This window comes from Cryptotermes secundus, unplaced genomic scaffold, assembly GCF_002891405.2.
Source record: "Cryptotermes secundus unplaced genomic scaffold, Csec_1.0 scaffold66, whole genome shotgun sequence".
NCBI classification, from domain to species: Eukaryota; Metazoa; Arthropoda; class Insecta; order Blattodea; family Kalotermitidae; genus Cryptotermes; species Cryptotermes secundus.
This window is the reverse complement of record NW_019731262.1, coordinates 196,773-224,620: the sequence shown is the minus strand read 5'-3', so window position 1 is coordinate 224,620 and position 27,848 is coordinate 196,773. Positions and strand designations below refer to the sequence as shown.

Sequence of the window (27,848 nt, the reverse complement as noted above, 5' to 3'; positions counted from 1 at the left end):
GCAGAATCCGTTTATGTGCTGCCAGTTTGAATAATTATGTGTGGTCCACATTTTCAAAAAATTTCATCGGATTTTAGATAAATTTTAATGTATCGTTATCAGACCTGAAATTAATCTAAATATATATACAAATTCACGCTCAGACCAACCGTTTAATGATGTTTACGGAAATAATCTCTGTTTACTAAGAGAACCATACGGAACACATAAATACACTGTGTGGGCAGAATGCAATATATATATATATATATATAAATTCATTTCGTACCTCACAGGAAACACATTACGTCTCCGCTACGAAGCCCAACCGGTTAATGCTGTTTAGGGAAATAATCACTGTTTATTGTGAGAATCATACGGAACACATAAATGATTCTACTCTGTGAGGAAAAACTGTGTACTTCTTGAATATTAAGGCAAGTGGTACCTATAATAACCGCTTTGCTTGAAAGTGTTACAGCAAAATAAAAAATCCATGAAGTTTCTGGGAAGGTTCTGGTTCCTATACACTGATAAGTGTCCAGACATTACTTTTTAACTTGTAATGGATTCTTGTGAAATAATTTTATTCAGGCTTAAACTAGCTTTCATTTGTTTACATGGACATCCATTTTAATACTTAATTTCTTCATTATGAGGTGCTACTTGACATTGAGTGTCACTTTTTGTCATTTCTCTTCAGAAATCATAGATCATGCATCTGATCTCAATGTACACCTGCGCTGAGTACAACTTAATGTCTACTTCCCGCTCAGCCTACAAACATGTTTACTATGTGATTTACTCGTTTTTACTGATTTAAGTTTCATGGATCATGATGAAGATCTATTTGCATTCCGAGAGTGTTACGAAGATTGTTATATCCCTTTCATAACCAACAAGATTGTGCATTATTTTGCTATATTAAATATAATTTCAGAAGACTACAGCCTGACTGACCCCTAGCAGTTATCATATGTGATTCCTCTGAAGCCCGAAAAAGACAGAAGACAGAGGGGATTGTCTGCAGACTAGCTGCAGTTGCAGTACAACTGCCATGAGGCATCAGTACTGGGCCCAACATGAATAGCTTCTCCTGGTTTTTGATAGTCAGAAGATGCGAATAATGTTATTCAGTTGTTTCTACCGTTGTATTTTTCTCGAAGTTTGAAAAACATCGAAATAGCACGTCAAAATTCAATTCCTACCTCACAGGAAACACTCTACGTTTCCATTACAAAAAGCAGCCGGTTGCATCTGTTTAGGGAAATAATCGCTGTTTATTGCGAGACTCGTTTGAAGCACATAAATCCAGTGTGTGGGGGAAAAATGCAGAGTTCTTTAATGTTAAAGCTAGTGGTGCATATAGTTACCACAGTGCTTTAAAGAGTTAAGTAATATGTATTCATTTGTCAGTGTTAGTTACAGGAAAACTCAAAGAAACTAAGAATTTCATGTAGCTTTCTTATTAACAAGTTCAACCGTTTTTTTTGGACGCAAAGTAGTTTTTTCTTCAAATCGTCTTTAATTATAATACAATAAATAATACATCAATTCAATGTCGACTGTGTCTTCAAATCTTTGACGAATTGACTCCCTGTGTAGCACTTCCGACTATTTTAGTCTACGTTTAACATTCAACAGTTCATTATTAAGTTCTGGGTTCATAGTATCGTAGACCCGGAATTCGCCGTTTTGCTGAAATGTAAATTGGCACGTTATAATACTGGACACATATCTGTGATAGTCTACAGAATATCTTGTATTTTTATATTTTATTCTGTTCTGTTCTTTGGATCACATCACAGACCTGCGCAGTCCAGATCACATCTTTCTGCATGCAAGCAATCCAGTGATTAGATTTTAAGACAACGCGATGTCTTAATGTCAGAGAATGCATTTCATCTATTCCACTGTGTTTTATGTGCTTTTGGTAGCAGCATCACCGGAATATACTATGTATATGACACTAGTTCATCATCTCTCAACTCACGGAGTTATATCTCACCGTTTTGACAGTTCATGTTCGAAACTCTTTGCTGAGTTTGATCTTATTATTGTGCCAGTTCTTCCTCCGCAGCGCTCACAGAACTATCTCTCTCTGTCGTGAAAATTATTCCTCGAAACTCTTTGCTGAGTTTGATCTCATTGTTATGCCAGTTCTCCCTCCACATAACTCACAGAACTATATCTCACTGTCTTGAAAGTTCTTCCTCGAAACTCTTGGCTGAGTTTGATCTCATTGTAGTGCCAGTTCTTCCTCCACATAACTCACAAAACTATATCTCACTGCCGTGAAAGTTCTTCCTCGAAACTCTTCGCCGAGTTTGATCTCATTGTTGTGCCAGTTCTTCCGCCACATAACTCACAGAACTATACCTCACTGTCGAGCTAGTTCTTCCTCTTGCAGTTCTCGCCTCAGCCGTTTTGCAGCGTTACCTCTGACTCCAAGGTCTTCATCGTCCCTGTCGGAGCCGTCCCCGTCAGCCAGTCCCTCAGCCTCTTCTTGTTTGCGCTTCGCTGTCGCCATTTCTGCTGCGTGCTTCTTCCGCCATTTTGTTCTCCGATTCTGGAACCAGACCTGTAACACAAGGATTGAAATGTATACTGATAGTACACATGCTGAAGACAATATTCCGACGTTGAATGTGACAAGTTAAATTGATCTTGAGTTTAAATAAGCGCCATGCCATGAAGGTGCATGGAGAAGTGGAGGCATTCTTAACCTCGGCATTAGATGGAGGCGAGTGATCAGTTTCACGTTCCGGTTCTTTTCTCCCAGAAGAAGAGTGATAGGAGGTTGTGTGGGCCACAGAACAGGTCCGGAAGCTGTGGAGGAAGGAGGAATCTCTTGTCTCTCCATAGGATATACGAGTAACTACAGTTCTTCTGTTATCCATCCCGTAGTCTGGTCACTATACTGACTGAGCTATGCGGGCTCTCTTTGGCCTACTAACACCGACTTCAAGTAAATAAAATAAACACATTACAGCAAGCGAAACAGTGTATTTTCACCAAGATAAAGTTAACGAAACCCGCGAGGGGGCGCATAGAGCAGGGGAAACGAAGGCATGAGTGACGCGGATTGGTTTAATTCTTGTCACGTCACTCGTTGCTACCGGCAACCGGCTGTTGCCCGCACGCCTTCTTGCTTGAATCCGAGAATAGTGTAGCAGACAGGGACACTGGGGAGGGAGGTCTTGCAGAGTTTCTGAGCGTGCATAACTCTCTCTCTCTCTTGTTCGTGGTAGTTAGTGAGAGCGGCAGTACATCACCGCCGCTTTAATCATCCTAGTCTGCTTTTCTCCCGTCCGCCTTCCTCTATCTTTTATCATAAAGTGAGTCCGGAATAGAGGGCGCTGGTAATCAAGTGTAATTATGCGTTGTATTTGCAAATTACATGGTATTTAGGCCGGCATGTAATGCTCATCAATCATGGCGCCGAGAGAAGGGAAAGGGGGTTGGGGGAGGGACGAGATAATGCTGCCTGTTCTAAAGAGCGCCTCCCTCTTGCATCCCCCCACGCCCAGGGTCCGTAGTCCCTTATCGTCTAAATGAAGTGGTATTAGTAAGGCGGCTACAGGCGTCGCGGTGCTTGCAAAATGTGGTTCGGTAGGGATATAGAGAGGGTGGGGAGGCAAGGGGTTAATATTGAGTTGTGGAGAGGGTACACTGCAGTGTAGAGATCAAGTGAGAATGACCGCCAGAAACGTTAACACACTAAAGTACCGTGGTAACTACATGTACCACGCGCGTTAACCCTATAATATTCTTATTCTGCCCACACAGTTTATTTATGTGTGTCCGTATGGTTCTCACAGTAAACAGCGATTATTTCCCTAAACAGCATTAACCGGTTGGGCTTTGTAGAGGAGACGTAATGTGTTTCTTGTGAGGTACGAACTGAATTTATACATATATACTGTATTCTGCCCACACAGTGTGTTTATGTGTTCCATATGGTTCTCACAATAAACAGCGATTATTTCCCTAAACAGCATTAACCGGTTGGGCTTTGTAGAGGAGACGTAATGTGTTTCTTGTGAGGTACGAACTGAATTTATACATATATACTGTATTCTGCCCACACAGTGTGTTTATGTGTTCCGTATGTTTCTCACAATAAACAGCGATTATTCCCCCAAACAGCATTAACCGGTTGGGCTTGGTTATGGAGACGTAATGTGTTTCAGGTACGGACTGAATATTATAAATATTACACAGATGAACCTGAAGTGTAAAATCCCATGTGGAGGCGGGGTCGAATACCTCTACCGTAGCCCTGTGAGTCGTAGAAGGCTACGAAAAAGTAAGTCTCGAATCTGAGACAGTAAAATATAGTCGTAAGTCCCACGGGACTCGGATTCGAGGATGAGTGAGCTGGCGAGGACCAGTTGAAATTGTAAACGATCGACCCGTCCTCTCGCCGGTGAGAGCGCCCCACATTTACAAACCCGCAACTGTCTGACTAATAAAAATCTGGTCTTAAGCTCCAGAAAGGAGCTCTATTCCAAGACGGACTGGCCGACTGAATGTCGGTCGTAACATAAGGCTCGACTCGACTCAATTTTCAAAGTTACACTCGTAATGCACAAAGCATTTTCTCAAAATAAGGCCACTTAACTTCCCTGAGCTTAATATGCTCGGGAATTTTAATATCGTGAATACCGAAACCCTGCATTGGGCATCATCCAGAGCCAGTTCTATCCAACTTTCCATCCTCATAACTGACATTCGAATTATCAGTTTTCACGTTTCCGCCCCCCCCCCAATTTCTTGTTTTCCGAACACAGCATTTTCCAAAATGTTTCCCCACCAAAACCCCTACATGTTTACATTTGTTGTCTCCCCATTCTGGCTACACTTCCAGCTCATCTTACTATTCTCCACTTCACTCGCCCATCCACTCCAGGTCACTATGCTAGAAGTCGTAAGGTCGCGGTTTTGATTCTCAATGAAGTAATTTTTTTCAATTGACCTTATCCTTCCAGCCGCACCATGGCCCTGGGATCGACTCGCCCTCTAACAGAAATGAGTACCAGGAATCTTCCTGGGGGTAAAGTCGGCCGTTTGGCGCGTAAAGCTGACAACATCCTGCCATCTGTGAGACGATTGTCTAGAAAATGTGGGATCCTCGACGTCTCACATCCCTGTGGGACTCCACTCCTTGTTGCAAGGATACCTTTAACTTTTACCATCTATTCCAGGTGATCTATACAAATCACAAAAGGTAAATGTAAAATTGTCCCTGAGCTTAACTAATTAAGCATTACGCCATGAAGGCGTAGGGGGAATGAATGGATAGATCCACATTTCCTTAACCTCGGCACTAGTTGGAGATGAGTGGTCAGCTTCACACCCCGGCCACTTAACCCCCGGGAAAGAGTCCCCGGTACCCATTAGATAGGAGGTTGAGTGGACCCCAGAGCCGACCTGGAGGCCATGGAGAAGTGAAAATTCTTGCCCCCACCGGGACTCGAACTCCGACATCTCGGTCGTCCAGCCCCTAGCCAGTCGTTATCCCGGTTCTCTATGTAAATCATAAACTTCCTCTAATGTAATGTCCTAAACTGCTCACTTCACATCTCTTAGTGACATATATTTTCATTTTCCCTAAATGAGCCGGGATAGCTCAGTCGATATAGAGGCTGGTTATCGGCCGCACGGCCGAGTTCCGGAAGGGGCGAGACTTTTTTCTTCTTATCGTCCAGATCTGCTGTGGGACCCACCTGTCCTCCTATCCTATGGTTATCTTAGGCTCTTTCCCCAGGAGTAAAGCGGCCGGGCCGTAAAGCTGACCGTTCACCTAAAACTAGTCCCGAGGTCAAGAATACGTGGATCTATACATCCACTCCCCCATACGTCTTCATGGCGTGTACACAAGGACAACTTTGACTTTTAGTTTGCTCTATTTCCGACGCCTTCTGTTTATTATGTCTTTCGTTCACAGCAACAGATGACGTCACATGCTTAGAGAAAAGTGACAAAAGTCTTGCCGAAAGTTTCCGTTGAAAGCGTAGCATTTCCGGAATCCATGGGTCCCAGTTTCGAATTTCAGATGCAGCATCTACTAATCAGAGTTTTTTGCCCTTTTTTCTTCAGTCCCTCGAGGTAAATGTCGACGTAATACCTCAAGTGAGGCCACAGCCGATTCCTGGCACATTCGTCACTTCATATGTCGCAGCTTCGTTCAGTAATCCGTGAAAGCAATTTGGTAGCTCAGAGGTCATGTCCTTTCTCTTCATGGTAAAACTCTTTCAGATATCCACCAAAAGTCCTTCTGTGTTTCTGGCATTATTTTGTTTTATTGTGTTGAATCTGTTTGGGTTATTCTTTACATCGGCCATTCTATCATGATGATTCATCCAATTTTGTCTATATTCATCTCTTCTTTTTGTATTTAATTTATTAAAAGCTCTTTCCTGATATATCCAGACTCGTTGTGCCCTTCAGCTTTTAAGTATATCTTCCCTAGTAACTGTATGCTGTTGGTACGCCTACTCATGGCACTGCTGTTTCGTGTTCTAAAGGTCTCTGGTTCATATCTCTGACCAGATACCCGCTATCCTCACTGAGGCTTAACGTTGTTTTCTTCAGCCCCTCCAAGAAAGTGCGTGAATAGTACTTCAAGTGAACCGACAGGCAGTTCATCTGAAGTCCTTGACAATTCACTATTCTTTAATCATCCAGATATTGTACACTGTATCACCTGTCTGCTGAGAGTGTCCTTAAGTAAGCCAGGAATTATATTACATCTCGGTGAACATTTTGGCAGCAAGTAACTTGCTGTAAATTGACAGAGCCGCGAAATTTGCCGCACCTGCGGCGGGAAAGGGGGCCGTCGCCTGTGAGACGCACAGCACAGACGGACGTCTTGAAACCGGGCCCGCTTCACGAGCAGATTACCGTGTTGCAGCCCTGCCATCGGAGCTTAACTTAACCAACATTTCATTTCCTAATAATAAAGGCCGAGCGCAACTCGCAACAAAAGCACCTGTTATTAATTGTTACATTAAAACCTTGTAGTTGTGTGCGGCAACCGCTGGCGTCACTTGCGGCACTCTTACTAGTGGAGCCATCTGGAAACAGCTGAAAGCTGTGGCTTGTTTACCCTTTTAAATTCATCTCCATAATATATAAGGTTTAATTTCGTACCTCACAGGAAACACATTACGTCTTCGCTACAAAACCCAACCGGTTAATACTGTTTAGGGAAATAATCGCTGTTTATTGTGAGAATCATACGGAACACACAAATACACACTGTGGGCAGAATGCAGTGTATATAAATTCAGTCCGTACCTCACAGGAAACTCATTACGTCTTCGCTACAAAACCCAACCGGTTAATACTGTTTAGGGAAATAATCGCTGTTTATTGTGAGAATCATACGGAACACACAAATACACACTGTGGGCAGAATGCAGTGTATATAAATTCAGTCCGTACCTCACAGGAAACTCATTACGTCTCCGCTACAAAACCAACCGGTTAATGCTGTTTAGGGAAATAATCGCTGTTTAATGTGAGAATCATACGGAACACACACATACACTGTGTAGGCAGAATGCGGAACTTTGAATCGATGCAATTTTTAATGTCTTTTATGAGTCTCATTGCCCAGAGAATGGATCAGAAACTGATAGTTATTCAGCTGGTCAAGAATTCCCTGCCATTTATCGTATTCATAAGAGCCTGCTGAATCCAGTCCACGGCCAGTTGAATCCAGCCTACGTTCTCACATGTGTTTTCAAACAAATTTCTACAGTATTTCTTTCCGTCTGTTGCTAGGTTTTGCAAGTAGGCCTGGCTGTTTTCCCTTATATTTTTCTTCTGTCCTCTTACGTAAAGCTGCTGTTAGTTTCAAGTCTGTGATTTAAGGGGTTCACTTCTGTGCGAATTCGTATTGTCGCGTGTCCGAGGTTCCGTGACTAATAGTAATGGGTTCTGGATTGGATGATTGGATTTTTTAACACCCCAATTTATTGTTTCTCTTAATCACAATCAATTATAGCGCTATTGGTAATCTACCCACTTCACAACTCGTCCTTGTACTCTTTACTGTACTCTGTTATTCTGGGCACCTCGTTATACGCCGTTGTATTCCCAATCTCTTGACGCCGTTCCAGTTCTCTCTAATGCTACAGCTCACAGCTCTCGTTATATAGCCGCAGGACTGACCACATATAAAACACTTTCCTCTATTATTGTAGAGACTCGTTGCGACGCAATTGCCTGGCAAACAGCCTCGGCGCTTATTGTTACGGCAGTGGATTCGCTATTGTTGTCACGCGCTTAAGTGGGGAGGTGTTGTCTGCGTATTAGTTGCCGCGAAAATGTGTTTAGGGGCCCGTTTCCAAAAATGGATTATATTCCGTCAGTGTATTTTTGATCTATAGCGTGTGACACTGTGTAGCTTGGTCAATGAATCGCGGCCAGACTTTGAAGACGGAGGCTGTGTGCTCCCCAGGAATGATGCAGTTAACATGCGAAACTACACGGTGTCATATTAAAAGAAAACATGAAAAGCCTGTGATGTGTTAGGCATTCCTTTTCATCCATTTCCAGTCGCATGTAACAGTCTCTGCTACTGAAGAGACATTTAATTTTGTGACGGGTTTTACGGCAAATTAAATTCGTTTCTGTGTATCGCGTTCCGCCAGGAGCTGTACCACAGAACATTAGTTGGTGTGGATTTGTGAGCTCTCTCTCTTGACAGTTAGGAGGGAAAAACTATATCTAACCATTTTTGTATCGGGAGGGTTAGAATTGGGGGTTAAAGTTTCATCACTGCAAATGGAAAACAATACAATTTATCTCTCTCTCGTCCGGCCTGGCTGTCCCACGCTTATCGCGTCTATATACAGTGTTATTTATATAAAAAGGGGGCTTGTTTTGTGGCTGCGGAGAACGGGCGGTTTACACACTGTTCTGCAAATAACTTTCGTCTCCCTGAGGCGCATCTTGTCTGTCAATTATAGGTCTGAATTCCTGCTCTCAGCAACTTCCGCTAGGAATATTTCTATCATTGACGATTACTGCCATCTTGGATATGACGTCATGTAGTCTGGTAGATCGTTATCAACGCTACGAAGTTAATTCCTGCCTCCTTTTTCAGGTTAGAAGATTTAGTGTCACTGAAAATTAAATTATGCCATTGATTTCTGCTGCAATGCGCTACAGTAATTCTGCCCATGAAGATTACTGTCATCTGTTGTGTGATGCCTTCTAGTGTGGTAGATTGTTACAGACATTCTCGAGGACACATGTTGCCCCCAGTCGGTGGAGAGCAAATGTAAGATTAGCTGAAGAGAGGACGAGAACTTGGGGAGGGAGGTCTGGCAATATTGTAGCATGTAGATACCGTTGCTAAGTAATGACACTATAAACAACGGCCGTTGCTAGCTAATAGCCGCAACAGATTGGAAGCAATGGAGTAACTGGGAAGCAGTGTTCTCTACGCGGTCCATGCGACAGCGACGTGACGCAACAATAGAACTCTTGGGGGAGGTGTTTTGTGTGCGGTCCGTGCTGAGTTGCTATAAGCAGAACAAGGACTGGGGGCTCGAATACCTCCACTGTAGCCCTGCGAGTCATAGGAGGCGACGAAAATGGAAGTCCCGAATCTGAGACAGTAAAATATGGTGACGAATCCTACGAAACTCAGACCCTAGAATGACTGCGCTGGTAGGGCCAGCAGCACTTGTAAAGGACAGACCCGTCCTCTCGTCAGAGAGAGCGCCCCACATCAACAAACCCACAACTGTCTGACAGTAATAAAAATCTGATCGCAAGGCCCAGATGGGTGCTTCATTCCAAGACAGACTGGCCGACTGACCGTCGGTCGTAGCACAAGGCCCAGACTCATACTCAGTTTACTTAGTTGTGAGTCAGTCGCCGGCCAGTAAGGGCGTGTATAGGGAAGCTGAGGAAGCTGCGGCGTTGGAAGCCGTTACCAGGCGACAACTGGTGAAAGTACAGCAGACTGAGAAAAGTGTGCTCAGTGTGCGAATTAGCGATAGCGCTATAGTTAGTTGTAGTTATGATCTGTAAGAATTCAATAAATCCATAGTACCAGTCCAAAACCCGCGTATATCACTAATACACGTGTAGACTCGTTGCTGGATAACGGTAGCAAAAAACGCCATTTGTTGGTGCAGCTAATTCTTAATAAGCATGGGTATGCAACCCGTTTCTGGGCAACGGCTCAGTAAACACGCTTCCTCGGCAACGGACGCGAACGCAGCAATAGAAGAACGACGTTTTCTATGTGGTCCGTGCCGATATATTATAACCAGGACAATTGGAAAAATGAGGTTATTTAATTGATATACGGGAGGCTGTGAAGACAACCTCGGCGCGTGAAGCAAAAGAATCTCCACTGTTATAAGTCGTTGCCAGGGAACGGCTTGTGAAGCCAGCAGATTGGAAGAGACTTGGCGGATACTATGGTGCATTCAGAATTGTGAAGATTAGCAATGGCGTTGTAATTACTTGTAATTCCAAGTCGTGTGTAGAAGTGGTCAGTAAATCCATTCTCCAATCCAAACGCTGTCTATAGTCACACAAAATCGAGACAGTACCGTATATTATGCTTCGCATTTCCACATCAAGATGTTATCAACAGAGACACGACAGGGAGAATAGACACGATGCATTAAAACGAAAAGCTGCCCATTTATTCTTGGCCAGCAACAGATACATACATAACTTAACGCTCTACGGTTCCTTGCTACGATAACATGAGTAATTCTCACGCGTACAAAACTTTATATTATCACGATTTTAGTGTGATTATAGACGGGGTTTGGGTTGGTAAATCGGATTTATTGCACATTTAAACAACTCGTTACTGCAATTCATAGTTCACTGTTATACACACACTAGTGTCCACAGTCACGTCTCCCCTGCCGTTGCTTGGTAGCGGCTCTCAACGCGGACGTTTCCTTTCTTTTGGAGTCTCGAAATGTCCCCAGCCTCAGCTACCAGCATCTGACAGTTCACAACGACTGTACCGCAGCGGTTCTCTGACTGAGAGAGAAGGAAGAAGAAGAAGAAGAAGAAGAAGAAGAAGAAAGAAGTGGGAGGTGGTAGTGAGAGGCACTACATGAGGGGGGTTAATAATTTCTCTTCCCCGGTTTTGAAGGTTCCCAGACAGTACCCGCTTGTCGTTCTGGTACAGGTAGAGCATATGATTGGATTTTTATAGCCTTCCCAGCGTTAACTAAAATTTTACTTTAATGCACCTCTTCCAGCGTTACAAATAACTGATTGTGCCTAATTTGTCGTGCTTATAACATCTCAGGACGGACTACGCAGAAAACACCGCTTACTTTTATGCTGTATTTTCTTGTTGCCGTGGATACATGCTTGTTTGCGGAGCCGTTTCTTAGGAACGGCCGTTGTATAGTTGCTTATTTCGCGGTCACTGCCTAGCAACGGGTCGGCATGTTAACATATTAGCTCGACTTTGTTTAATTATCTCGAAAACCCTAAGACTTGCTCAAAACCGTTCTTGACGTAAAGTGTCTCTTATGTATGAAGAAAGTCGTCTTCTGGGTTTTGGCGCCGTGTATTCTTCGTTTTGGCCGACGTTTCGGAGAGAGCAGAGCAGTAGCAGTAGCTACTGCTCTCTGCATTCACAAGCCATTCACCTGCTCTGAAGATGGAGGCGATACGTTCCTCCGAAACGTCGGCCAAAACGAAGAATACACGGCGCCAAAACCCAGAAGACGACTTTCTTCACAGTCATCGCCGTGAAAACCTCAAAACTTACATGTCTCTTGTGTACTTTACAGCTTGGCTTTGAAAATGTTTTTCCTTCCGATAAGTGTTTTGATGACTTATGGCGGGGGGGGGGCGCAGCCACAGACGTTGATTTCCATGTAAAATCCTTAATCCTGACTGTTCTTGCCCGATCCGTACCAGGATTGCAATGTGTGCATAGATTGAAGCAAAACTTCTCATTATAACAACTTGATGTAAAGCCGATAGAGCAATCCTCGAGTTGTTACTTTTGAATATACAGACAAGCAGCAGTAGGAGTCCAGTTTTTGCTGCGCCCCATTACTAACGCACCAGAAACTGCGATTTTTAAGGAAATTGAAATATATTCCTCACGTAATGATGTTGTTTTGACTCTAATAATTATTTATTTCTGTTCGTTTGTCACTTATGTGTCGTTGCTCATCCTATTTGTTTATTTTACGTGCTTGAGTTTTGTCGCCGCGTCGAGACGCACCGTATATGGATTTTGAATTCCTACATGAAATAAGAAAACGGAAGGCTAATTGGATTGGTCATGTTTTACGCAGAAACTGCCTTCTAAAAGAAGCTATCGAAGGAAAGATAGATGGGCGGATAGAAGTGACAAGAAGACGAGGAAGAAGACGTAAGAAGATGCTGGATGACCTTGGGGACAGAAGAGGATACTGTCATGTGAAGGAGAAAGCTCTAGATCGCATTAAGTGGAGGAATTGTTTTGAAAGAGACTGTGGACCTGTCGTCTTGACAGATTACTGATGATGATGATGTAGTAACCGCTGTGCCATATGCATGCGGTTTAAAGCCATTTTTTTTTATTTCTGATGGAGCCAGTGTCGCCATCCTCGGTATGAAAACTTCGATCTCCAATCAGAGACAGTCCGTGAAAGGCTCTCACTGGTTACCCTATGATTCAGACCAACACAGCGTCAGAAACCGAATCTAAACTGTATTTGACACAAAACCTCCAATAACTCTACAAACCTCACATTGCTACATTGAAAGAACGAGAAATAAAAGTCAGAAGTGTAATCTATTGCGTCATTACACGGTTATACGGTTTGTTATAACAAACAATAGCCGGGAAAGCGAGCGAAAAGTTCTCCGTGTGCTGCAACAGCTTCATATAGCACGGATTTTTCATTATAAGTCTCTCCAGGAAGCTAGTTACACAGTGCTGCCATCTGTGTTTGCTGTAAATACATGTTTCTCAATATCACATAGATGGTTTCGAATTTTTTTTTTTTTAGGTCGACAATGAATTCAACCTCCTTCAGTGGTCTTGCATGGCTTCAAATAGTTCGCGGAGTGAAAGCAATTAGCCTGTCGCCGCGTATCAGGGAATAACTGTATTGAATTAATGACCTTCGCTCACAATTTAACCCTGAGGAATTCCATAATGTGTGCTACTCACTAAGTATTATTGGCATATTCATATCAAGGAGAGTGCTTTTGGAGGGGCGTGTAGCACTCATGAAAGAGAAATGCATACTAACTTCGGTTTGAAAACCACTCTGAAGACATAATCATAGAGAGGAGTATAATATTAAAAAGGATTTAAAGAGATATTCTAGGATTGTGTGGACTGCATTCATCTGTCTCAGCACAGGGCTCTTATGAACACAGTATTGAAAATTCAAGTCCCGTAAAGTAGAGGAATGACGACTAGATGCTTGGAAATGTTCTCTTCTGTGGAAGTAAGGACAGCTTTTAAGGTAACTTAAGGTACCATATAGGCTGTTGGAGCAAGTCATATCTAGACGCTTTCCTGGAGAACATCGCGTAAATCAAAAACTAAATTTCCGTAAGAAATGAAGGCAAAACGGGGTGTTGCGTACATGGACTAAGCCAACCCAGAAGGTAATAGACATGTTTATACAAAGTACCCCCCTTAGTTTCTTACTGCATTCTAATGATTATTCGGTTTCAGATTTTATACCATCGCTGTGCGCAGCCGTGTTGCGCAGCGTCTATTATTTCCAATGCCACGCCATCATCCGCCATGTTATCTCTTACTGTTCGAGTAATAGCGTTTAAATGAGATATAAAATGACGCATATTAAGGAGTGGAGTATATTTGGCTGTCATGCGAAACCGGAATCGCTTAAATCAAGAAATGACTATGTTATGTAAGCTGTACATTGATTTGTTGTTTCGTTGGAGGAATTGTTATAGTGCGTTTTGTATATTATGTAGACCTGCTTGATGGTGTGTGGGGATCGAAACCTTATAGTTAGCTTGTGCTTCTTGAAGCCTCTAGAGGCAGCAGGAATTGTCGGTATTCCAGCTGCAGTTGTCAGTGCAGCTGCCGCAGGGCATCAGTACAGGGTCCATTTGGCCCTGGGGTCGACTCAGCCTCTAATAAAAATGAGTACCAGGAATCTTCCTGGGGGGTAGCTAAAGGGCGGCCAGTGGGCGCGTAAGGATGACAAACTCACGGCCATCTGTGAACCGATTTTCTAGAAAATTTAGGAGCCTCGACGTCTCACAAATCTATGGGCCTCCACGGCCTGTTACAGAGATGTTTTTACCTAACTGACAGGAAACTATGTCGTGTGGGCAAAATACAGAGTTTGCAATGTTTAAAGCAGGTGGTATATATAGTGACCATTTTTTTAAAGGCTTAATATTAAGCCAGATACATGGGAATTCGAGTTTAAAATAATTATGTTACTACTATTTTGAAATTGGAAACTCCCTTACCTGATCCTAGGCAATAACGAAATATGAAGGGGGGATGGACATTTTAATTCGCGTAGAAAATTATTATTCGGTAGTGCAATTTTGATTTGTTCGTGGAATTATTTTGGTGGTTCAGTTTCTCATAGCCAAATCAGAAGCATGATTAATTGCTATAGTTAGTTTATCCGAGTGTCCGCCATTTTCCTAAAGGCCGTGCAGTTGGAATCAGAGGCGGATTTGAGTTATACTGGACTCGCCGCATTCGTTTGTTTGTTTGTATGATATAGATTTATTTATTAAAATACCATGAAAAAAATAACAAAAAAAGCAATCATGATGGATCTGACACTTTTTGACGTTGAAACTTCGATAAATTTTCAATTAATACTGCGGGTATATCAACGTCCTCTGTTTTGAATGCAGAAACAATTAATAATTTCCCCCTTCCCTCCCACTTTTCTCTCCCTCCATTCGATACATCGCAGCCTTCAATAATTCATTTACGGTGACGCACTGTGATGCAGTTTTGTTTTATAGTACGTTCAAATCTCTGCAGAACGCGCCACACGAGATTATAAAATTACACTTGACATTTTCCGATTGCAATAAACATTCAGATGTCGTTAAATTGATGGATTGTTTATTTTTAATCGCGATCACACACGAACTTAACTTTCATACATATATATCAAGCAAAAAATAATACTCAAAATCATTTTTCATTTGTAAAATTTGGGGCAATATATTACGCATCTGTACACTATCGACTGTTTTTTGTTTCTGATAACGGAACACAACTGAACGTTCAGGTTTCTCTACGTACTTAGTGTCTGCGTGGCTGCTATTACATTTCATGTGCATGATTGAGTAGGGTCGAAACCTAAACTGGCCATTAGAATACAGAATTCAAAATGACGTTCTATATTTTAAAAATGTACATAACCTATCTGTTTTTGGGGATATTTTGAACAGTGCAGCTGAATATCAAGACGAACCTAATCTAATAAACGTAAAAATATTAAATTAATTTCAGTATCTTGTCGGTTTTCTGAACACTATCGCAGCATACTCTTCTAAACATCACTACCCTCTGAGACGTAACACAGCTAAGGCCTTTAGATGTTCACCGACGTTTCGGAAAAACGTAAGGCCTTCATTCTCCAACAGATTCTGCTTGCTGGTTGCTTGCTTGCCTTGTCGTTAAGATGGAAGCGATACGTTCCGCCAAAACGTCTGCGAACTTATATACCTGCCTACACGGCGTCATATCTAAGGAGCTAATAAGCTCACGGTAACCGTTGTGACAAATCCAACGATGTTGATTTCGTTCTAATCCAGATTAATAATTCTCTTAGCCTACTTTCCTACGTAAAGTAAAGATAAAGCTGTCCCTGTGCTTAACTAATTAAGTTCTATGCAATAAAGGCGTAAGAGGGAGTGCATGTATAGATCCATGTTTTCTTGACCTCGCACTGGATGGAGGTGGATGGTCAGCCTCACGCCCCGGCCGCTTTACTCCTGTGGAAAGACTCCCTCTGTACCCTTTGGATAGGAGAATAGGTGGGCCCCACAGCCAGTCGGGACGATGTAGAGAAAATTTTTGACCCTTCTGGGACTCGAACTCCGACACCTCAGTCGTCCCGCCCTTAGCCAGTCGCTATACCGACTGCGCTATCCCGGCTCTATATGTGTGTTTTATAAAATATTTTTTGTATGCCTGTGTGTATTAGGTAATACGTAGCTACTTCTGGAAAACCCACTTATGTTTGGTTTTGTGGGCGGTCCTAATAAAATAATTTCTTTCTAAAGACTCATATCATTGTGAATCTAATTATTCTAGCAGTTCAAATTACGATGGTCATGTCATAGCACAGGCGGTTAGTCGCCGGCTCCCCACCTCGGTCTGCCGGGTTCGATCCTAGATCAGTTCACGTGGGATTTTTGGTGGACGAAATGGAACCGGAGAAAGATTTTTTCCGAAAATTTAGGTTTCCCCTACAAATTTTTATTCCACTATCTGTTCCATTTCCCTTACTCATCCGACGCTGTATAATCTCGACACCTACAGTATCGTTAAATAGACAAACACACATACACGAAATTGCAACTTTAATTAGACTGTAGATGACTTTTAGGAGTGGCATTATAGACTCGTTTTCCGGAGATGCCTCTTCGGGATTCTCGGCTGGGGATCCCAACCGTTCTGATTCATTGGTTTTTCTCAGTCCGTCCAGGTAAATATCAGGATAAAAATGGCTTCCTTTCACATCCTTCCCAATCTATCAATGTTTTTACACAATCCTTACAGTATTTGAGCTGTTCTTTCTTTCTACCGTTGTCGAGAGTTTGAGGTGTTTAACGATGTATATTTACGGACATAACTTAATTTTAGAAACACACCGGACCTGAACTTTATCCAATTTCAATACACCGTGTTTTGCATTCGAACCGACCGATTCAAATTAAATACAATTGGAATGCGGAACGCGCCCTGTTGCCACTGCAGTGACATGGATGTCGAGCCGAATATATACTGCGCCATACAAAAACTGCCTCCAGTAAGTGTCATTAATGAAGTTACAGGTACTGAAATTTCGGTTGAAATGCTGGGTTCGTGCCAAGGGCTGTTTTTTGTTTTGATTTTTTTTTTCGTGAATGTCATTAACCCTTGAAAGCACAGTAGTAACGACATATATATGTTGCCTGCTTTTACATTAAATAATAATCTCTACATTCTCCCCACACAATGTGTTTATGTGTTCCATATGATTCTCATAATAAACTGCGGTTATTTCCCTAAACAGCATTAACCGATTGGGCTTTGTAGCGGAGACGTAATGTGTTTCCTGTGAGGTACGGACTGAATTTATATATACTGTATTCTTTCCACGCAGTGTATTTATGTGTTCCATATGATTCTCACAATAAATATGGACTATATCCATAAACAGGATTAACCGGTTAGTTTTTGTAATGGAGAATCAGCGAGTTTTCTGTGAGCTAGGGACCGAAATTTTAATTATTATTTACATGAAAGGGCCTACATATTTCGATTAGTTAGTCCTAAAGAAACACTGGAACTCAGGTTAAGAAGTTAATGTTTACACACGTAATTAAATACAATGTGAATGAGGATTTGAATCGCTTCCAAAAATTCGACTGCAGTACTTGGACATCGGTTTAGCAGCCGTGGCTACCGTACATATTCGTATGAGTAAAAAAGGTTAAAAAAAGTAAAAATATCCTTGTAACAGGCCATGGAGACCCATAGGGTTGTGAGACATCGAGGCTCCCACATTTTCTAGATAATGGTCTCACAGGTGGCGATGAGATTGTCAGCCTTAAGCGCCGGCCGCCATTTATCCCCCAAAACGTTCCTGGTACTCATTTCTGTTGGAGGCTGAGTCTATCCCAGGGCCATAGTGCGGCTGGAAGGATTAGGTCATTTGAAAAGATCCAATGACCTCGGGATACGAACCCGCGACCTTGCGGCTTGTAACATAGTGCCTCAAAATTTCATAACAGGTTGGGGTATTCGCTGTCAAGTCCGCGGTACGAAGCAGGAAACACAGAATTTACTTTTTTTTTACGTCAAGACCAAATGGACAATCGAGGCATTATAACCGACGAGAAAAACTACACTAGAGATGATTTTGCTGGATGTATGGATATCACTTAACGAATTTAGCAACTAGAACTTTCCTGAGGAATGTTCCGCCAAGTAATCAGAAGGTTCCAATACTTGTAATACCACAATATCAGAAATCATATTTCTAGAAAGTGTTTGTTTTACGCGATGTGGGACGAACGCCGAAATAGTTTCCTTGCCGAATAACAGATGGAGTTGTGACTGTGTTGAACATTTCGTGATTATTTTTTATACAGTTATATAAGTCTTGTAATCCGTTTCGTGTATTTGTTTTGAGTACCCGAAATAAAAAATATATATATATTTCAGTGAGTTAAGAAGTGTTTGTACGAATTTGTGTTTCTGAAAATTTGGCCCATTACGAGTGGTCTGTAATGGAGATCCAATTTAACAATACTACCTCACATTTCATAGACTTCAGCTGTTCGAAGGGTCTCAGATCCAATCCATTTTTGTTTTCTTTTCTTTCTCTTCAGCTTTTTAGTGATGAGGAAAATGGCTGAATAAGGATTCTATCTTCCACCATTTTTATGATTATTCCCTCCATGTTAGCTTCTTCTTTTCGCTTTATGATCTTGGCCGCTCTTCAAGTGCTCCCCTCGGAGTCGTAACAAGCTCAGGATTGGGCGGGCACGAGTAAGATTAAACCTTACAAGTTTCCTTGAAGCAGGACGCGCAGACAGACTGCTTACAGATCGCATCCTGTCGATTCAGCACGCGAGAACAACAGACGAACAATTGAACGTTGCCTTCTCCTGACGTTACGGAGCACGAGTTGGCAAAATGCGGCTCGCCAACCCCGGCTGCATTAAGATATTAATATGAGTGCGGTACTGTAACAGTTTTACTTTCTCAAACAAGGCAATCAGAAGGAAAGTGAAATACTTTTATCACATATATTATGCATAATCTACAAGAAGCGTATATATTCAATATCTTTTTATTGCTAGTGGGGTGGGACTAAGTCCCTTGTACTGCGGCCACTTCTGGCCTATTGTACCAACCCCAGATGATAGGTGAGGGTGACTGTGGAGCAATTGATGGAATGAAGATTGGCAGGGGAAACCGAAGTACTCGGATAAAACCTGCCCCAGCGCCACTTTGTCCATCACAAATCNCACCACAAATCCCACTTGACCAGACACGGGCCGCCGCGGTGGGAAGCCAGCGACTAACCGCTTGAGCTATGGTGCGGCCTGTATATGTTGAATAAGTACTGGCTCGTGAATGAGCTATGCCCTGTGGCGTAACTCATACTCTTTTTTCATACAGGTATCATTCTCATATGATGGAAGGTGTACTTGTGAAATTAAATCCAGGATTGCCATGGCAAAAGCTGCATTTAGCAAGAAGAAGAATCTTTTTACCAGCAAATTGGACTTAAATTTGAGGAAGAAACTAGTGAAATGCTACATTTGGAGCATAGCTCTGTATGGGGCTGAAACATGGACACTTAGGGCAGTAGATCAGAAACATCTGGAAAGTTTCGAAATGTGGTGTTGGAGAAGAATGGAGAAGATCAGTTGGACCGATTATGTGAGAAATGAAGAAGTGTTAATTAGAGTCAGTGAGCAGAGGAATATCCTACATGAAATAAGAAAACGGAAGGCTAATTGGATTGGTCATGTTTTACGCAGAAACTGCCTTCTAAAAGAAGCTATCGAAGGAAAGATAGATGGGCGGATAGAAGTGACAAGAAGACGAGGAAGAAGACGTAAGAAGATGCTGGATGACCTTGGGGACAGAAGAGGATACTGTCATTTGAAGGAGAAAGCTCTAGATCGCATTAAGTGGAGGAATTGTTTTGAAAGAGACTGTGGACCTGTCGTCTTGACAGATTACTGATGATGATGATCATTCTAATTCTTGTATTGGGATTTTACTCAGGTCTGTCTAGTAGTTAGGACGGTGTATATTTTCAGTCTATGTGTAGTTTCGCTGTTGTCTAGTAGGTTCGCTGCTAGTGCGTTAATGTGGTCATCTAATATTCTTAAGTGTTTGGTATTCCAGGTTTTTATTTCACTGAGCACTGTCTTCATTTTCAGATCTTTATGGATTCTGTGATAGTTTATGTGCCAAGGTGCGTTCAGAATGGATCGGAGAGTCTTGGATTGAAAGCGCTCGAGGATTTCGATTTTAGAATTGCAGGCTGTCCCTCATAGCTGAATTCCATATGGGATAGACTAAATCAAAAGCTTGTACTGATGTACATTTCTTATTGTGCCTATTACTGCACCAACCCGTATGTGACATTCAAGTGATGCCCACTGCAGACTCAGATGAATGCTGTCTTAACGTCTTGAGAACAGCTACCAGACTCACGGTTTCCTGTGCGAATTAATTGCATATGATTTTAATTTAATGCATTTCGGTATGGTATTTATACATTACGTTCAGCCTTGGCGGTTAGGTAATTAATATGTAATTATAGTTTTTTGGTTTACTGCAAAGCACGCCTATGTTACTTCATGGAGCGCATTGCTCCTTGAAAAGCTGATGGTAGCTCAACCGGCGAAGAAGTTCTCGTGTTTCATGTAACCCCAATGTTCTTTATCGTGTTGACAAAAAGCTCACCACTAGGCCCTATCCTGAACCGGATGAGTCCAGTCCACTGCGTCGCATCCTATTTATTTTAATGTATACACCACATCTACGATTAGGTCTACCAAGTTGTCTCTTCCGTTAGGTTTTCCGAACAAAATCCTGTAGGTTTGCGTGTTTCTAATCTTTCATACTGTGATATATAGACTTATTGACAAGTTAATAGTTGTGTAAACAGACGACAGTAAAACATCCATTGCCAGGGAACGGCTCTGTGGACACGTTTTCCCGGCGACGAGAGAACACAGTGATGGAAGAGACGTTTTCTGAGCGGTCCGTTCCGGGGGTATATAACGAGGACTAATAGTGCCGCATTTTTGAGAATTGAAAAGCCGGTAGTTGAGGCCGGGGACATTTCGGGAAACCAGACGGAGGGGAACGTTCGCCATTGGAAGCTCCTACCAAGCAACGGATAGTGAAGACAGAAGACTGTATATGTGCTGTAGTTACAGTGATCTTTGGAGTGTGTAATTCGGTGAGACTGCCGTAGTTATTTGTAGTTACGTTCTGTAAGTGTCCAGTGTCCAGTATAGTTCGCTTGGGGACTAAAAACACGGAGTTTGTTTTTGTTTGTAATTACAAACAAAAACAACAAACTCCGTGTTTTTAGTCCCCAAGCGAACTATACCGACTGAGCGACCGCCGCTTTCCGGCGAAGTTAGTGCCAACGTTAGCAGGTAGAGGGTGTCGCGTGGTCAGCGTAACGATTCCCCACGACCGTTAATTTCGGTTTTCTAGACCGGATCAATATATAATTATCAATCTCTATTCACCCAAGCACGTGACAATATGATAGTAAGCCAACAAACATTAGTTTAAATTGCCTTTAAGCAAGAAATCTTAAATCAAGCTTAATCCAGTCAATCTTAATCCAAGCGATATGTAAGCAATATGTTTTAGTCAGCTCGGTCTTCTTCATCCAAGCGATATTCAGCGAATCGTAATAAACGTCATGTTAAATGGAAACAAAATGGTAGCAGAGTAGCAGAGAAATTTGAGTACACTTCCATCCGCAGCAGCAGCAGCAGTGCGTGTGTACTTTTCAATACTGCAAAAAATACTGGAGCACAGAATATGTACCACCAGCAAGTTATGTAGGATCTTCGAAAAATCATGATTGATTATATTAGCGTTTTACATCATCGCCCAGCATTCGTATCACCGATTTAAAATATAAATATGTAATATAAATATATAATCCTGATGATGGAGACGCAGATCGTTTTCGAAACATCACGATTCTCACTGTCGCGATTGATGGAGTGAAGAATTCATTATATTCGTCCTCCATGAGAGGTTCACATCATGTTTTCCCTGAAGATGCCGGCAGTGAAGTGATTATGATATGCGCCTAGTATTAGCCTCTTTACATTCGTAGGCCTATCGTTGAATTGCCTTTAAATATTTCTGTTTGCCGTAACCACAAGGAGGCGATATACAAATCATAAGCTTACAGTGATTTTATTTTAATCTTGCCACGATTGGTTTTTAATGCATGTTGATCTTGCAATATGAAAATACCTGCAGGAATTCTTAATCTTGTCAAGTGATGGAGCGTGGTCATAGACGGGTTTTTGATTGATGACTCGGTTTATTGGACTACTAACAACTCGTGACTACACTTTACAGTTCACTATTATTAACACATTACTATCTACAGTCACGTTTTCATTGCTATTGCTTGGTTGCGGCTTCCAACGGCGGACGTTCCCCTTCCTCTGGATTCCGGAACGGTACCCGACCTCAGCCACCGGTTTCTAACGGCAACAGCTCGCAAGGACTTGAACCCGGCAGTCCTCACATCTCGGTACGGACAGCGTCCATTATTGTTGTCGTGGAAACATGCTTGTTTGCGGAGCAGTTACTTAGCAGTGGCTGTTGCATAGTTGTTTGTTTTGCGGCCGTTGCCTAGCAACGGTTCTACATGCCACAGTATGTCTAGTTATGCAATCTTAAGGCATTAAGCATTTTATTTGGTCAAGCCAGCCCCATATTCAACTTGCATCGGGTCTCCTTCCACGGCGTGGAAAGGCGGGAGCGTGAAGCTGACTACTTATCGCCTAATGCCAGCCGAACCTGCAGTCATACCTCCACTACCCCAACATCTTCATGCCATGGTGCTTAATTAGTTACGCTTAAGGACAACTTCATTCCATTCAGTTGTCTGTCCGTCCGTCCATCCATACATCTATGGCTCTTCAGCCATTTTTGGGCCTTTCCGCCATTCCAGTTTCTAGAATTCTTAGTCGGTGTGACTCCTTGGATGGAGAATCAGCCCTTCGCAATGCCGCTACCTACACACAGGACAGCACAAACACAGAACAAACGCACACAGATTTCCATGCCTTGAGTGGGACGCGAACCCATGATCGCCGTGTTTGAGCGGGCGAAGACAGTTCATGCCTTAGATCGCGCGGCCACTGCAATCGGCCTGCACTTATTTGCTTAGATAATAAAATAGGTCATAGATAAATCATTTCATAAACATGTTAGGATATGAAGGTAACGTCCCTATGCTTAACTAATTAATCTGTACGCCATGAAGGTGTAGGGGGAGTGGATGTATAGATTCATGCATTCTTGACCTCGAAGCTAGTTGAAAGTGAGTGGTCAGATTGACTCCTCGGCTGCTTTACCGCGGGAGAAAACCTCTCGGTACTCATTGGATAGGAGGTTGGTTGGGCCCCACTGCCGGTCTGGACGAAATAGAGAAGAGACAATTCTTGACCCTACCGGGACTCGAATTCCGACCCTTCGGTCGTCCGGCCCGTAGCCAGTCGCTATACCGACTGAACTATTCCGGCTCCTACATGTTAGGCTATAGATAATGTAAACGTTAATAGATAAGGTTCAGTAAGCGATTTCTAGAGATGTCCTTAGCGTCGGAATGTGAAGATTGCCTTTCTCATGTACAGTGCAAGTTACGGACTAACTCAGTTTATTGCACAGCTTTAGCTGCAGTGTGTTCGTGCGTGCGCGCGCATGCGTGTGGTGAATCCAAAATAGTTCAGTGTATATGCGCGCCAATTAATACTTTAATTAGATAACTTCAGCCGGTTATTGAAAGAACGATTCGACACTTGTCATATGACGTAATTTCATAGCATGAAATTTGTGTAATTTCCCACATCATTTCAAATATTCTACATAATAATTGTAGAATAGGATTAACTACATTATCACCCGTCTCTGTCGCGTCATAACCCATCAATATTGAAATGAGTCGCATGGAATGTAGGACATGAGAGAGTTATGCCAGTCTCTCTAACAGCAGTTACATTTCCAGAAGACTCAAGATGGTGAGAGGGGAAGGTAAAAAGTCAAAAATAAATTTAAATGGTAATTTGCAAGGAAAAAAGTAAAATGTAGAGATATCCATGTAACAGGCCGTGGAGGTCCACAGGTTTGTGAGACTTCTCGTTATGTCTTCTGGGCGGACTCATAGAAAACACCCCTTTTCTATTGTCCCGTATTGTTTTAGGCGTGTTTAATGATACGTTGCCTAACAAAGACTTCCATTTTTTGCGCGCATTCACTCACGCGGGTATGTGTTGACCGAGTCATTGTCTAGGATTGTCTATGCGTCACAATATTATTAGTTAAAACTTTTCTACAGTTGACTGTGTGAGAATGATATATGTACATCTTCTGGAGATGATTCTCATGTCTGCGTACAGCGCAACTAGAAACAATGATTATTCTTTCAGTTAACGTTAAAAATCAGAGCAGAAGAATTTTTCCTTCGCAAACTTAGTTCGTGATTTCACCTCGAGGTGGCTCTCAAAACTACAATTTCAACATTAAAATGCAAGGAGAAGGGAGAGCAGAGGCTCAGTTAGCGCCCCGCTTGTCCCTTATTGTCTGATATAAAAAGACAAAAGCTCACTTTAAGATAATGGGACTTCGCGGCTTAATTTCCGCTCTTTCACTTCTCATCTCGAGAAAATCTCGTTATTCTGTTTTTTATTATCGTTATTATGATTCACGTTCCAGTCTCTTCTTCTGTTTTTTAACAGCTCCCGCTTCGCTGATGTTTTCTACGTCCTGCCCCCTGGCGGCCGTCTCGCTAATTAAAAACATTGTTGCGGGAAAATGAGAATCGCAGAACGCGGGACAACCTTCCTTCCGGTAAGTACAGTCAGGAGTCATTTCTGTAGACCTTCAGTGTATGTTTGTGCTCTTCTTTGTCTGAGGCTAATTCCTTTTATGTATATGTGTGTATGGAGTCGGGATAGCTCATTTAGTACAGCGACGGGCTACTGGATGGGGAGCCGGGGTTCGAATTCCAGGTGGTTCAAGTATTTTCTCTTCACGTCGTCCAGACCGGCTCTGTGGCCCACTCATCCTCCTATCCAGTGGGTACGGGGGCTTTTCTCCCGGGGGATGACGACTGACATCTATCTGGTGCCGAGGTAAAGGATGGTGGAGCTACATCTCCACTCCCCCTATATATTTATGAAATAGTGCTTAACGAATTAAACACGGGAACAAATTTAACGGAAAGATGAAAGCTCTTAAATTACGCAACACCGGTTTACCATGGCAACGAATTGCGGAGCTTTGACACATAACATAAGTTTACATTATGCAGCAGATCACGAACATACGAGCAATCTCTTGTTTATCTGTATCGTGTCTATTATGTGAGTAGCGACAATATTTTGATGTGGATATGTGAAATAGTGCGTGGTATATAAACTAGAGGGTTAACAATTGACTGTGCATGTTCTGTTGAGATACGGTGTTAATCCTTTACCTCGATGTACCATTGGATAACACACAGAAGAAATTAACGGAGAAAGCGGGGGAAGTTAATGATACGTAAACTTATATAAAAAGTGGTGAGATTTCGCAAGGGGTACAGCACTAGTTCAAAATACAAGCCGAGTTCTTCTGTCATTATGCATGTTACGAATAGGATCAGAAGATGTCAGCAATAGAAGGTATGCTGGATGTGTTATTACAATGTCCGCTTTTGCCGAAGAAATTCCTCTAGATAGCAGCACGGACTAGTGCATACTGTAAGTCCACCGATTTCAATAGGTAAAGTTGTCCCTGTGCTTAACTACTTAAGCACTACTCCATGAAGGCGTATGGGGGAGTGGATGTATAGATCCACATTTTCATGACCTCGGCACTAGCTGGAGGTGAATGGTCAGCTTCACTCCTCTGCCGCTTTACCCCCAAGGAACTAGCCCCCGGTACCCATTGTTGCGTGAACCCCAGAGCAGGTCTGGACGATATGGAGAAGTGAAAATTCTTGCTCCTACCTGTACTCGAACCCCGGCCCCTCGGCCGTCCAGCCCGTAGCCAGTCGCTAACCGACTGAGCCATTGCAGCTCCTGCCGAGTTCATTATCGTGATATAAATTATGATGATATTTCCAAAACTGCTAAAGTTACTGAAGTTAGGTATTTTTGTCAGTTTTTTTTTTCACATGCTACACATCTTCTAACAGGTCTCATTCTCCCTGATTTGATAATCCAAATTACATCTTAGAGAGACTACAAATTACGACTATCTCTATTATGTAACTTTCTCCAGTCTGCTGTCACTTCCTGTGACTCAGATTCGGACATTCGACCCACGACCCCGTTCTCAGACATCCTCAAATGTGGTTTTTATTCCGCTGGGGCGAGAGACCAAGTTTCACACCCATCCTTGCAATGATAGCGGCAACTGGCTGCCATTATAACACCTCGGCCAGCGTTCAAGCGCCTAATTCTACGGGTTTATTTCAGCAGTGACGGATTATAATGCCTCTTTCTTACTTACATTGTGTGGTCTTGATATGGGGTAAAATGCCTCGCGCCTGCAACCACTAACTCCTCCCCTTCACAGTAATCTGCAATCCTACCCCCGCCCCGTCCCGCCCAGTTGAACAATGTCGGACAAATAGGGATCTTCTTTATAGGGCTATCTGTTAACAAAGGGGAAGAAGAGTTAACTTAATCCCAGTACGACAATGGGGGTGGGGGTGGGGTGAGGGCTGTAAAGTGTCGCGGTGAGAGCACTGTGCGCTGTGCGGTGAGCAGCAGTCGCACGACTCGGTCGAATGAAACATTACCCACCAAAATCACACACGAGGCTCATGATCCTTTGAAACCTGAAAAAGAGACAGAGAGAGAGAGAGAAGGATGTGGGGGAGTAGTGTGGGACACTGCTTTGGGGGAGGCCACAGAAAAGTGTTCTGCTTTGAGGGTTTCCGAAGAATGTCTCCTGGTCCTTCTAGTAGAGGTACTTTTGCAAGAGGTAAAGCGTTGGGAAGTGAAGAAACTAAAATGTTAGGAAGTGGACTATGCTGTGAGCAAGGGAAGGGCTGCATTAGAGTAGAATTTTGATTTAACACGGGATGGGCTACATGTGAAACATGCAGAGAGAGAGAGAGAGACTCAGAGTTACTTTACGACTGGCGGTTTACCGTCAATTAGTTCGTCTTGGCGTCAGGCCCCTTGAGACCCACGACCATATATTCCTTTCCTTCAACTGAACCTTTGCGGTCATAGTCCCTATGTAACATCGTGTCTGTCTAGGAAAAGTGTTTGTCTCTTATGACTAGGCTTCGCCTTTGCCAAGTGTACGTATCCCACATAGCACATATAGCATATTATTGAAAATTCTTCCTTGTGCACTATTATACAAGTCCCCTGTCATTACAGGCGTTGCAGAGCAGATCATGCCTGTGTTACCTATCTTATGCTACAACGGCAGTTTAGTCACTTGAACGGCCGTTAAGCTTGACCACCGCGAAGTTTAAGCCTTTTATATTTTCTGTGGCTTCGCCTTGCCCTATACTACGAACATTTTCATTCTCATGATTTTCTGTGACTTCTGCTTGTCGTCTGCACAATTTTGTTATATAATCGTATACCTAGGAAAGGTTGAAACCTGTGTGCAAATCAAGGACCAGTATGCACCTTGGAAAACTTCCAGCAGTGCTGAGAACCTTGTTTTGCAGGCGTTATACTTTTAAGTGTAGGTGTGTGCCGTAAATTCCTAGGCAGGGCAAGCATGAGTCATTATTGATCTAAAGCAGCCGTGTCAAACATGCGGCCCCCATAGCCACAAAGTGCATCCCCTCAACTTTTAGAGCTAATTGATATTAAAATCAATATTAAAATTTTAGTAGAAATATTTTTTGTAAAGACAATTTTCCAACAGACCAGAAGACAAG

The 27,848-nt window shown here is 42.6% G+C and overlaps 1 protein-coding gene and 1 long non-coding RNA gene across 3 annotated transcripts in view; one reads left to right on the top strand and one right to left on the bottom strand.

The window, feature by feature from the left end:
• LOC111866678 overlaps positions 1-27,848 on the top strand; it is a 273,720-nt gene that overhangs the window by 104,879 nt on the left and 140,993 nt on the right. For both annotated transcript variants that reach the window (XR_002843190.2, XR_004513248.1), the window contains exon 2: positions 24,691-24,802. This is a non-coding gene — a long non-coding RNA (uncharacterized LOC111866678). The remainder of the gene's footprint in view (positions 1-24,690; positions 24,803-27,848) is intronic.
• LOC111866677 (homeobox protein Nkx-6.2) overlaps positions 314-27,848 on the bottom strand; it is a 102,424-nt gene continuing 74,889 nt past the window's right edge. The window contains exon 3 of the mRNA XM_023855860.2: positions 314-2,560. Coding sequence (XP_023711628.2) covers positions 2,360-2,560 — 201 coding nt within the window. The 3' untranslated portion in view covers positions 314-2,359. The remainder of the gene's footprint in view (positions 2,561-27,848) is intronic.